This window comes from Arvicanthis niloticus, chromosome 22 (genome assembly GCF_011762505.2).
Source record: "Arvicanthis niloticus isolate mArvNil1 chromosome 22, mArvNil1.pat.X, whole genome shotgun sequence".
NCBI lineage: Eukaryota > Metazoa > Chordata > Mammalia > Rodentia > Muridae > Arvicanthis > Arvicanthis niloticus.
This window is the reverse complement of record NC_133429.1, coordinates 5,422,254-5,435,733: the sequence shown is the minus strand read 5'-3', so window position 1 is coordinate 5,435,733 and position 13,480 is coordinate 5,422,254. Positions and strand designations below refer to the sequence as shown.

At 50.7% G+C, this 13,480-nt stretch overlaps 1 protein-coding gene across 1 annotated transcript; it reads left to right on the top strand.

Moving 5' to 3' along the window:
* On the top strand, nucleotides 1-13,329 carry Rab11b (RAB11B, member RAS oncogene family). Its single transcript, XM_076919756.1, has 5 exons — nucleotides 1-289; nucleotides 10,125-10,320; nucleotides 11,048-11,241; nucleotides 11,535-11,615; nucleotides 12,314-13,329. Exons 1-5 carry the CDS (start codon nucleotides 250-252, stop codon nucleotides 12,457-12,459), a joined length of 657 nt encoding a protein of 218 aa, XP_076775871.1. The 5' UTR covers nucleotides 1-249; the 3' UTR covers nucleotides 12,460-13,329.
* Nucleotides 13,330-13,480: the final 151 nt, after the last annotated feature.

The following is a 13,480-nucleotide window of genomic DNA, read 5'->3' as shown; positions in this document are numbered from 1 at the left end:
ACTTCGAAAAGGTCCGCATTCCTTCCGCCTTTCTCCAGGAGACCGAGGGCTAGAAGGGTGGATCCCAGGAGGCTCCCACCTCCCTGAGCTCGGCTCCTCAGTCTGATTGGTTTACCCAGGTGCCTGTCACTACCGCTTTCACCGTTGACTGGCCATCAGACCGCCGCTCTGCGCGGCGCCGGTTCCGCCCCCGTCGGGTGTTTGTGGTGGGGCTGCGGAGTCGCCGATCCCGCCGGAAGCGCCAGGACAATGGGGACCCGGGACGACGAGTACGATTACCTATTCAAAGGTGCGCCCAGTGGGGTACAAACAGGCGAGGTCGCGGTAGCGACTGGAGGGCCAAAGCCGTGCTACGGGAACAGAGGGCTCAGGGTGGAGCCCGGGGCTTCAGCGGGGCCTATCCGGGGTAGAGAGTCGGAGGAAGCCGGGGCAAGTGGAGTTCGCTAGGCTTCGGGCCCTAGTGCGCAGCGGTGAGAAAAGGGAGGCTCGGCGAGGCCTATGGACCCCGGATGCGCCGGGGCGGGGCCGGGGCCTTGAGGGGGTGGGGCTCGAAGTGGTAGGAGAGGCCGTTGGGGGCGGGGCGTCCTGGGGGCGGGGCTTTCCTGGGTTTGGCGGGCGAACTACGTTGAAAGAGGGCTTATAGGTGGTGTTAGGGCGATGGAGAAGGTTGTGGGCGTGCCCGCAAAGCCTGATTGGTTTGGGCCTTCTAGAGCTGATTGTTACAGGCGGGACCTACCTTGGAGTGGAGCCTGGGTCATGTGGTGCAGGAACCCTAAATTATGGTGCTTTGGAATTGAGTAGATTGGGGCCTGTCTGTGCATCACTAGTTCAGACTCTTGGTAATTGACGAAGATGTGATTCAGTTGGTAGCATGCCTCGCAATAGCATGCTCAAAGTCCTGGGTTTTATCCCCAACACCACATAAACCTTGGTGACAGTGCAGGCCTGTAGTCTCAACACTTGGGAGGTAGAGGTAGGAAGATAAAAGGTGCAGAGGCCAGGCTGGATTAACGGAACCCTTTCTAAAAGAAAAAAAGAAACACCATACACGGATGACATTAAATGCAGTACCTGCACTATTATGAGACTTTACAATAATGACTCCTTTTAGTCCTCTTTATGAGTTTATACAGCCCATATTATCCAGGAAACAGAGTTGGAGGATCTCTTTCCAAGCCAGCCTGGGCTGGTGAAGTAGCTCAGGTGTTGGTGTGTACTGCCAAGCCTGATAACCTGAGTTCAATCTTGAGGCCTACATGCTGAGAGTCAGCAAATTGTCCTCTGCCCTTCACGTGTACTCCATGTCACATGAGCCCGCATACATAGATACACAGAAAAAAATAGTGTAATTTATAGAGTGTGGTGGCACACACCTGTAATCCCAGCACTCAGGAAGCAGAGACAGACACAGCTCTGATTTCAAGACTAGCCTGGTCTACATAAAGGGGAGAGGCAGGAGTGGCAGGTCAACAGAATAAGAATTTTTCTTTTTAATTTTTTTTAAAGCTAACTTAGGTTACACAGCCATAGTATGTCCTCAAAACAAAAGGGAAAAACTGAAGTTCAAAGAGACAAGTTCCTAAGGGTGGAGTAGGGTTGAGCCCAGGACAGGTTTTGCCACTTACAGTATAAGTTTAGGGGCAAGGATTGAAGCTTAGGTATGGAAAAGACAGGTGTCATACCTCCCTTTGACACATGTCCAACTACAGGAAGTGCTTTCCTACTTAGTGAACCTCCATTTGTGTCATTGGGGTTCCTCATTTTTCTGTTGAGGATATTTAGGGATCTCTGGCATTGTGACACCTTCTATGCCAAGCTGGGCTTTTGGGTCCTCTAACCATTCAAGCTAGACTCTCTGATTGACAGTGAGTGATTTTTGAGAACTAACTCACACAGCACCATGGGCTGGGAGTGGGCTATATCTTAAGTGTGAGACTGATTAGCAGGTGTTAGATTCCAGGTATCACTTCAGAGGCAGAGTATGACCAGAGATTTGAAGGGCTCTCTGGTGACAGGTGGAACAGATTCAAGTTGTGCTGTGTCAGGGGCCTGTCCCCACTCAGACCACCCTGAGGAAGCTTCCAGGCAAAGCAGAGGATCTTTTCTCTTCAAGTCAGCACATCCAGGCGTCTGTGGTCATTCCCTGCTTGTTTTCGGCCTTTCACTGTTATAAATAGCCTGGCATTGAATGTGTGCCCAAGTCCTCTCTTTGCCCTGTGGATTGTTTCCTTGATGTGCATTCCCAGAAGTGCAGTTACTAGGTCAGGGGCGATGGAACTCCATTGCCATTCCTGGTACTTGTCTCCAGAGCTCACTTCCTGGAAGCACCAATCAGCTCCTGCAGCAGCTGGCAACAGGGGAGTGGCCGCCTGCCCCCACTGGCCTCCTTTCCTGGTCTGGCAGGTACCTTCTTCAGTAAGTCATAGTAGCTGCCTAACCCCCAAGGTTAGCATTCTGCCAGTGCTCACCCCAGGTCTCCTCTCCATTCCTTGGGTCTCATCTGAGGATTAACATTTGTCCTTTTCCTTCAGACTTTAAACCATTAAATCAGAAAACGGAGCACTGGGAAATTAAAAGGGGAGAGAGAAAACTAGCAGCAGGCAGGCCACTATCATCTATCGCATCACTTGCCTGCGTATGGCAAATCCGTAAGAATGTGAATACGCTACACCTGCCAGCCCCCTTTGAGACTCACAGCCTTCAGATGCTCAGGCTTAGGGCAGGTCAGCCATTATACCAACAGTGATGACCTGGCCAGCCTTGGGGAGGCGTCTTATATTCAGTGGCAAGATGAATTCAAGGCCAGCGTAGGCTACGTGGCAAGACCTTGTCTCAAGAAAAAACAAAACAAAATCTGTTGTTGCAGTAGAAGTATTGACGGGCCGATTGTCACTACACGGCTCTCTTTGCCACCTGTAGGAGCTCTGGAGCCCTGCCTTACCCTGAAAGCCCTGTGCTGAACTCCCCAACTTTGCCTGTCCCTATCTCCTTATCCCAGGCTTTGGTCACATTTCTTTGACATGGAGGGCCACGGGTCTGTGCTTGAGGCAGTGGCTGCTCTGCACAAACACAGTTTTGGCAGCTGCATCATCCTTTGGCTCCTTTGACCTTAAGACTAGGGCCAAGAGGTCTCAAGAGTGGGTGGCCACATGCCATCTGTTTTCCTCCATAAATAGTCTCTTTTGCCCCAGGAGTGAGGTTGTTTATTTTTACCTAATTATAGATCCTCACGTTTCTTCTACCAACATTTTCTCCTGTTAGCCACTGGCCATTTTCCCAACCTGCTGGTGGGTCTCCAGGGATAGCCCTGACTTCTCTGAGGAACACCGAGTTAGGGTTACTGCACTGGGACCACCTAAGCCCCAGAGTTCCCAGCCATTAGTGCCTACCCAGTCTTCAAGGACATAGGTCATGTGGGAAGTACAGGGAGTCTGTTGTTTTGAGTTGACCCAACCCTGCCCAAGGACATAAAAATGACTAGACACCAGGGACAGGGCTAGCCCTAGAATTTATAGTCCTCTGCCAAGTACACCACACTAGGCAGCATGTCTCCCAGGCCTTCTGTGCTAGTGACTGTCACTAGCTTCAGAGATTAAGGCGACAATCCTCCCCGTGCCAGTCCTGGAATAGTTAGCACCACTTCCTGTAGTACACCTTCCCTACATCAGGTCTCCAGGGGTGCCATCCTGTCACAGGACAGGCCGGAGCATCCAGGGCTCCTGAGAGATGTCAGATCTTTGTTTTTGCCAACTGGGCTTGCCTGTTCAAGCAGCCAAATGGCATATCCAGAGGGACCTTTTCCCAGCCAGCAAATCCACGACTTTGGAAATGCTGGGGGCTGTGTCCTGAAGGGCCCATTATTTTCCCAGGACAACTGATCACTTGTTTTCTTGACAATGCTATTTCACACCCATTCTACATGTAGAGCCAGCCCAGTCACCGCTCTGGTGTATCAGGCACCCTGTGCCAGGGATGGCCTGAGCAGCCTAGCCTTCCTGCCGTTCCCTTGGGCATGGTCTATTGACTCTCAGCCTGGTCTGTGCATTCTTGTCCTAAGTGTGTTACCTCGGACGGAGGATTTGGTCTCTGGGGTTGAGTATTCCTAGCTGCAGTGGGATTATTGACATTTGTGTCTGTCCTTGGGGTGGCCCTGGGAATTTACTAAGCATAGGCCCATGATGCATTTGGGCATAAGCTTGCCCCCAGATACAGTCCTGGTCATAGTGCAGATGCTGTGGCTAAGGGTCTCAGAGGCTGTGCAACAGAGGCAAGAGTGAGAAGACAGCAAGGGTGTGAGGGACCTCCTGAGCAGGGCACATTTTCCATGTTACTCCTGTGGGCATGAGAATTGGGAACAAAATTCTCCTGGCTGTGGCAGCTCCTGAGGGAAGGAAGTGAAGGGCGGGTGCTGTGGGGAGTGATTCCTGCAGTCCAGCCTGCTTCTCTATGGCTCAGAAGTCAGTCAGTCCTTGGCTCTGGGCTATAGGCTCTCGTGTGCTAGCTCCACATCTAGCCTTCTCAGAACTTGGCTTCTTTTTTCATTGTTTTATTTATTTATATCCAAAATGCTGCCCCCTCCCAGAACCTGATATTCTAATTCTGGGTACCCACAAAGTCTTGGAAGCCTGTCATTACAGTCTTGCGAATCGGGCATGTGATAGTTACATGGAGAACAAAAGCCTCAAGTGAGGAATCTCACAGAATATTGGATTTTGAAGATGAGGCAGAGTTTGCTGGCTATCCCTGATGAATGCCCAGGTGGTGGGAACCTGGGAAATAGGCAGGCTGGAGTGCACTGGGCTTCACTGCCTGTAGGAGTAGAACCAGGACCCCTGAGTTGTGTGCCAGGGAGAATGACAGGGAAGACATGAGATTAAGATGGAAGAGAAATACCTTGTTCCAGAGACCTGAATTCAGATTCTGCTTAGATAATTTCCCAGGCAATGCATAGTTGCCCTAGACATGCATTGCTTGGTGAATGTGTTCGGGGCGTGGGGGGCAGATCTGCAGATAAACACAGGCTCTCTTCTTTGCCTCCACTTCCCTGATCTCATTCCTCAACTGAACCTCAGTCTCCTTTTCTGTATAATGGGCTGTATGTGGTGGTGTATGTCATCTTAGCAGCCTCTTTTTGTTCCCCCTCTTAGTAATCAGTTTGTGGATTTAGGGGTGTTGTTTGTTTTGTAGTTTTATTTTTTTGGGGGGGTTTGGTTTGAGATAGAGTCTCACCATGTATCCCTGGCTGGCCTACACTTGCCTTCCAAGTGCTAGGATTAAAGTCATGTGCCACCACACCAGGCTTATTTTCTTTTTGAGAGTCTCATGAAGCTTAGACCTGTTTCACACTCACTATGTAACCAAGGATGATAATGAATTTCTGATCTTCTGTCTCCATGTCCAGAGTAATTTCAGGGTATACCATCAGGCCTGGTTTTATGCCCACCACACCCAGTTTAATGCAGTGCTAGGGGTTAAACCCAGGGCTTTATGCGGATTTAGACAAGCACTGTACCAACTGAGCAGCATCCCCAGTACTGTTTGTCCATTGAGACAGGGACTCAACATGTAGTTCAAGCTGACATTGAGTTTACTATGTAGCCCAAGGTGTCTTTAAACTCATAATTCTCTTGCTGCAGTCTCCTGAGTCCTGGAATTATAGGCATGTATCACTATGCTTGCATGCCTCAGTCTTATTATTCTTGGCTCTAAAGCAGCCATCCCCAGAGGTGAAATGGGTTAGGCTCCCTGTTTTGCCCCATCCTCACCTGTGTCCTGAGTGGGGTGACCTGGGCATCTTCCCAGTATGTTACAGGTGTGTCTGGATTCAGACAAGATAGGCAGGGGAGACCCTTCCAGATGCTTTGGGGTGTGCTCTATTTTACAGTCATTTGTTGGCACTTACTGTGTGCCAGGCCCTGTGCCAGGCCTGGGGATACAACAGGGAGCAAGACTATCGAAGATTCCTGCTTATGGGACAGATAGCCACAAAAAAGAAAAAGTGAAACTAGACCCATGTGAAGATTGCAAGAGCTGGGGGCGTAGTGGGAGGGACCGAGGACAGAGAACAGGGAGGGTTGGGAAAGCAGAGTTAGAGTAGGAGTGTGGGAAGAGTCTTCCTGACCAGTGGCGTCCAAAGAGCTTACAAAGACATGAGCGAGGGCCAGAGAGAGAATGATCAGACCCTCAGTTAGGACTGTGTTGATGTGTTAGGGGCAGAGCAAGGGGCCCATGTAGCTGGCTGTTGTGTATGGGAGAGAGAAGAAGGAAGAGAAGGAGGCTTCAGGACACATACGACTGTGCCTTGTAGGCACCAGGGAAGACCTGGGCTTTGATTCTTAGGGACTTAGGACCCATCTAAGTTCTTAGGCTCCTAAGACCCTGGCTGGGGCATGCAGTGTGGCTCTGGTGCTCACAGTTGTTTGCTTCTGGCTGTGAGGAGTACACGCTTTTGGCTGGGACCTCAAGAGAAAGGTGATACTGTGGTAACAGTGTAAGTTGAAAATGTGGCCTTTGAAGGTGGTAAAGAACAGGAATCCAGATAGACAGATAGTTTCTCTCTCTCTCTCTCTCTCTCTCTCTCTCTCTCTCTCTCTCTCTCTCTCTCTCTGTCAAGCAATTGAGTTTATATAGACAAGTACACATACAGCCTAGAATGCATGAGACCCTGGATTCTCAACCCTAGCATCACACACAGCAGGTAGGCAAGGTACCAAATACCTGTAGTCCCCACACTCGAGAGGAAGAGGCAAAATGATCAATATTTCTAGGTATTTCTCAGGTACATAGTGAACTGAAGGCCAGCTTGGGCTACTTGAGACCCTATCTCAAAAGAAAGTAGACATATAGGTATAATCCAGTATGTCTTCAGCATCTGAAGCCACCTGATGGAACGCATATGGAAACAGAACATTGTATTGCTGGTCCCTAGAAGCATCCTAGTGTCCCTTCAGTTACAAAGGGGGTGCAGGATTGATCATAGAGTATGAGAGGAAGAAAGAACTGAAGATGACTGTGACTATCAGTAGTTAGCATGAGTACCTTCCAGATTGAGTGAGTCATTGACTGAGCTAGGGAATGTGAAGGTGGCACCTAGTAAGTTGATTTGGGTGAGTAGGACACTCTAGTCTGTTGTGCTGATCTGAAACACCGGGGCTAGTGTCAGGATATAAAGGCAGAGGGTACACCAATCTGGGCTGGCAGAGTGGAGGTTAATGTAAGAGTCACCAGCAGTATTTGCAGCCAGAAGTCTGGATAGGGTCACCTGGGGACCCAGACCTGTGGCTTCTTTCTGTTTTCAAGTAGAAGGAAGGATAGCTTACAGTAGCTCTAAGATGGGCAGACAGTGTGGCATCACCGAAGCACAGGAAGAAACAATGTAGGAGGAGGAGAGCCTTCTGAGCTGCTGCATGGAGACCAGGCACTGACAGTTGTTCTCTTTCTTGTTGTAGCCACTGGGGTATCTGTAGGTTGGTATATAGGGCCCTGAGTTCCCCCTGAGGGCTCTTCCTACTGCGTGCTCTTCAGTCTGCTCAGCAGGGCCAGTGAGCTTGGCTTCAAGTCTGTTGCCTGGCTGTATCCTGTCCACTGTACCATGGGGTTCTGATCCCAGGATGGATGCCCCTTCCACTCCCCATACCCTGGATGACAATGCTCAGTCTGGGGCCTGGGAGGCCTTGGAGAACTGGAGGCAGAGACAGAAATACAGATAGTACTTTCTAGGGATTAAGTGTGCAGAAAGGAGAAAATTAGGGCAATGCCCAGAGTGGTAAAGCATCAAGAGAGTGTATTCTTAGCCTGGCCTTTTGGTACACTCCTATAATCCCAGCACCTAGGAGGCTGAGGCTTTGTGCATGAGAAGATGAAAATGGGGTCAGCAGAGCTACATTGTAAGACCCTGCCTCACTGTCCTCTTACTCTCCCCCTTCCCCCACAAAAATGTATTCTTTTCTAGAAAGAGAAATCAGACAGGTAAGCTGAGCAGCTAACCGTGGCTGTAGGAGAGGAAGGGGGCTACCTGTTGGGCCTTGGGCCCTCCAGGCCTTCAAAGTCCCATGTAGGTCCTGGGTTCTTCCTGAGAGCTCTCCCACTGCTTGTCTCTCACATGCTCAGTAGAGCCAGTGAGCTCAGGTTCAGTCTGTGGCCCTGCCATGCTTGACTCTCCCTAGGCTGGGAGCCAGATCCTGGGTGAATACCCTTTCCTGTTCCTCAGGCCTTGGATAACCAGGCCTGCCGCTCTCTCCCTTGGCTCTCCACTGGTAGGCCCAACCTCAGCCACAGAGTTCCACACTTCTGCCTTAGGGACCACAAGATTTCTGCCTGAGGTATCTGATTAGATGTCTACTGCCTATTACATCTGCATTGTATACATGTGAGCACACATACACGGGTACAGACATGTGAGCATGTGCACAAGTGAATCCTGGGACTAAGAACAGCCCTCCCAGGCCCTAGAGCCCCTGGAGGCTGTGTCTTCCAAGCCAGGTTAGGGTTCACATTACATCCTGAAACCAGTCAGTTCTCCTGCATAGTTTGTCTATTGATGTCACAACCTGTATCCTTTTTTTTTTTTTTTTTTGGTTTTCCAAGACAGGGTTTCTCTGTGTAGTCCTGGCTGGCTGTCCTGGAACTCACTCTGTAGACCAGGCTGGCCTCGAACTCAGAAATCCGCCTGCCTCTGCCTCCCAAGTGCTGGGATTAAAGGTGTGCGCCACCACCGCCCGGCGGGATCTTTAACCCATAATACTTTCTCCTAGCCATGTTGTCCTGATAACCATTCTGGAATAGATTTCCATTTTGTTACTGTTGTTGTTTTGAGACACTGTCTCATGTAGCACAGGCTTGCCTCATGAAGTTTGTTAGGTAGCCAAGAATAACCTTTTATTTCTTCCCTTTTATTTCTTTTCTTTCTTTCTTTCTTTCTTTCTTTCTTTCTTTCTTTCTTTCTTTCTTTCTTTTTTTTTAATGGGGGTGGGGAGCAAGCATAGCTTTTTGAGACAGGATCTCACTGTGTAGCCTTGAATGTCCTGGAGTTTGATATGTAGACCAGGCTGGCCTCTCAAGTGCTGGGATTAAAGATCTTAGATTTCTGATCTGCCTGCCTCCACTTCTTGAGTTCTGGGATTACAGTTCTGTTATTACAGGCATGCACCACCACGCTCAGTTTATACAGTGCTGGAGATTGAACCCAAGGCTTGACCCATGGTAGACAGACAGTCTTCCATCTGAGCTGCAGCCCTAGGTTTACATCTTCATGATTGGCTCCAGCTGCAAGGAGGCATGCACAGGACTACACAGAGACCTTTTCTTCCTGTCACTGTTACAAGGCTAGCTTTTAGGCTGAAGGAAGCCATACACACATATACCTTGTAAAGAGATGATAGTGATGGGACCCTCTAGGAGCACTGAGTAGAGTAATCCTGACCTCAGGCAGGAGTGTATTTGGGCTGCAGCTGGAACACATGTTTCTGTTGCTCATTTAACTGTCAGTAGTACTACAGGTGAATGAAGTTGGTTTGTCTGAAGCAGCTGGAGAAGGAGAAGCATGGGCAGGGGAGGAGTATTGCTTCCTATTACTTAAAACAGCAGACACAAATTCTAGTGGATATTAACCCTACTGAATGACCCATCCTGTGCCCTGAACAAAGCCACGGTAATAATGACAAATGCTCACCTGTGTCCCTTCCTGTGAACTGCATGCTGGCCAGGTCCTGACTGTGTACTCTCATTTCCATCTTTCAAGTAAGCCAACTGCCTTCCTGTTCACACATGTAGAATTGGTGGCCCAGAAAGGTTAAATAACTTGCTCAAGGTCACTCAGCTCCAGGACTTTCTGTGACCATTCTTGACTTACTCAGCTATCAGACTATGGGGTTGGTGAGTCTCAAGCCATCCTGCCTGCAGCTTGGCCTGGGAGGTCACCATATTCTAGCTGGGACAGTCTTCTTCTGAAGACAAGAGACAAGCAAAGGTATCTGTGCTGACTGTTTCTGTTACCTGTGTGTGTTCCCAGCATGTCTGTGGGTGGCAGAAGTCGGGAAGCCATCATGTAGGTTTGGAGGGTGGATATGGGAAGCAGTGGGTGCTGCCAGATCCTCACCTCTCTTTCCTCTCTCCCCGCCCCCAAGTGGTGCTCATTGGGGACTCGGGTGTAGGTAAGAGCAACCTGCTGTCCCGCTTCACCAGGAACGAGTTCAACCTAGAGAGCAAGAGCACCATTGGAGTGGAGTTCGCCACTCGCAGCATTCAGGTGGACGGCAAGACCATCAAGGCGCAGATCTGGGACACTGCGGGCCAGGAGCGCTACCGTGCCATTACCTCTGCGTGAGTCTAGCTCCGGTCCAGACCTGGAGATGGCTAGGGTGTGTGGGCATGGGACATGGGGGCTTGGAAGAGTGTGTAGTGGCTGAGCTGGAGCACAGAAAGCCTGGGATCAGGAAGTAGGAGGGTACCCAAGAGCTGGGGGACCCAGAGGCAGACCAGCACCCAGCCTGTTGCAGAACCTGGCCATGAGGTTATTACTGGGTGAACAGTGAAGCTGTAGCTTAGGTCTTCCATTTTCACCCAACCTCACCCAGGCAGCCTACCTGCTTTCCTGTTCCTGGCATCATCTCCCAGTCTTAACATACATTTTGCCTTCCAATTGCTAAGACCCACCCAGCCTGCCTCTTTCTGCATCCCTGAGCCCCCTGGCTGTCCTCTCACCTCACTTCCTATGCTTTGCATTTTCTTCACCATGGCCTCATCATGGGTCCTTCATCTTCAGAGGATGGAAATGGTCCCATCTGTGGTATAGGCCTGTTTGCACAGTGGTCATTGGTGCTTCTCCCTACACAGCTGCTGTATCTTCTCCTTCTGTTGATGGCCTTTGGGTGTCTTCTGTTCCTGAGCCCCAGATTCCCTCCTCAGTCTCTCCCATTCCTGAAGGGCCTCCTTCAAAGATAGGATGGCTGCCCTTTGTCTGGGCCCCGTGCTTGGGCCATTCTCTGGGGTTCCCATGAGGCTGCCACCGACCTCCTGTCTAAGGTTCATGTCTGCACCTACTCTGCAGGTATTACCGTGGTGCAGTGGGTGCACTGCTGGTGTATGACATTGCCAAGCACTTGACATATGAGAATGTGGAGCGCTGGCTGAAGGAGCTACGGGATCATGCAGATAGCAACATTGTCATCATGCTGGTGGGAAACAAGAGTGACCTGCGCCACCTTCGGGCTGTGCCCACTGACGAGGCCCGTGCCTTTGCAGGTGAGCTTGTAGCAGACATGCCAGTAAGTGGTAGGACTGTGCTCTGAGAACTAGACTGACAGGTTCAGAGAATCATCTAGAAGTCAGGCACCCACCTCCTCCAGTCATAGTGCTTGTGTTCAGCTTCTTGTCCCTGAGCAGACAACCTCTTGGTTCCACACACTAGCAGCAGATCCTGAGTTGGCAGGTGGCAGGTATGATCCTGGAGAGGGTTACACTGAGAGGAGTATCGTGAGAGGGGTGTGGGAGCCAGACCCTCTCCTCTCATCAAGAGAGAATTTTCTCTTTTCCAGAAAAGAACAACTTGTCCTTCATTGAGACCTCAGCCCTGGATTCCACCAATGTAGAGGAAGCATTCAAGAACATCCTCACAGGTAGGTCCAGGGTCTGGGTGGATATAAGGATGGTGCTTTATGTGTAGGACCCAGTACAGACCTTCCTGCCCCACAGAGTCAGGACGTATCTAGCCCTTGCTGGCATATGGGCACAGAGGTCCGCACCTAAGTCCCTGTGATATGGGCCCTTCTGAGGCTGCAGGGGAAAGAAGGAACAAGCAGCCTGGGCTAGGTAGGACCAGTTCTGTGACCTGCTCCTGCCCCTGCCCACTTGCCTGTGCCTGGGAACCTCCAGGAGCCTAGCCCTGAATTCTGTTTTGCTGTGATATGGTAGGGGCTCCTTACAGCATGGTGGGGAATTGTCTTTGTTTCCTATTGCTGTGATAAAATACTCTTTTTTTAAAAAGGCAAATTCAGCATTTATTTTGGCTGACAGCTCAAGGTACTAGAAGCAGCTGGTCACATCATCACAGTCAGGAGACTGGGGATGCATGCAAGCTACTGCTTAGATCCCTCTCTCCATTGTACAGTCCAGCATCCCTGCAGGGAATGGCTCTGCCCGTGTCAATTAACGTCATCAAGATCCTCCCCTATGGGCATGCACAGAGGCCCTTCTCCCAGGTGATTCTAGGTTCTGTCAAGCTGAAGATTAGGAATCATCTAGCCTGTATCCCGAAGAAAGGTAAATTGCCTTCACCAGGGTACACAACTTGCTCACTAAAACCTCTCTGTTGCAGAAATCTACCGCATTGTGTCACAGAAGCAAATCGCTGACCGTGCAGCCCATGATGAGTCCCCTGGCAACAATGTGGTAGACATCAGTGTGCCGCCCACCACCGATGGACAGAAACCCAATAAGCTGCAGTGCTGCCAGAACCTGTGACTGCCCTGCGCCTCCACCCAGCGTGCGTGCACGTCCTCGGTCCTTGGCCAGCCCCTCACCAGTGTCCTCCCGGCCCCTCCCTTGTCCCTCTAGGACAGGCTGCTCCCACCCTCCAAGTGAGCTCCGCCTGCCAGCCCGATGGCCCAGGAAGAGCAGGAGTCCAGTGGCCTCTCCTGTCCAGCCTGCTCGAGAGAAGCTAGAAGCCCTTTGCTTAAGTACCTGCTCTTGGATATTGTGGGCATCTTGACAGGGTAGGGAGGTTGGTAAGATGGACAGGGCCAGCCAGAGGTGAGGAAGATGAGTGGAAGGAGCTGGCTTCTCCTGTTTTCCATGTCAGACTCCAGGGAGCGATCACCTCCTTCCCTCTCTGGCCAGTTGACCCAGCTGGCCCTGCATCCCCACCCCAAACCCTCTATGAGCTGATACCCGAAGAGCCAGGCATCAGGGGCTGAGCAGGTGGACTTTCTGGGCTCTGCCTCCTGCCTATACCACCATAGCCAGCGCCAGCACGGCCTCCAGCATTCCCAGGCCTGCGCACTCCTGCTCCTGCCTGTAGATTTATGCTGGGAGAAGACACCCTTGCCCCATCTCCCTCCTCCTCTGCACGCAGCGCTCTCCTCTGCCCGAACCCACTTCTCTGTCTCGTCTCCTTGTCTGGTCAGGAACCTGTCTGCAAGTGAAGCAATATCTCCATGTTTTGTATATACAACTGCTCTTGTAGCCTTTGGTTTTTGTTATTGTAGAGAAACACAGATTCTTTATACACTTTGTAAAATTTACGCCAAACCCCAGCTCTCGAACTCTTATTCTCCCTGTAGCCCTTGCACTGTTGCCCGTTACTAAAATGTATAAGCCACTTCTGTACAGAAACCCACCGCTCAAGCCTCTGTCTTCTTTCTTTCCACCAAGTGATGCACCTGAACCAGGGCCCTTTTACTTGTCCCCAATAGTAGGTTAGTCTAGTACCTGCCGAAGGCAGTGGGTAGGCATACTGATCTTGCACAATAGGCTGTTAGATGAG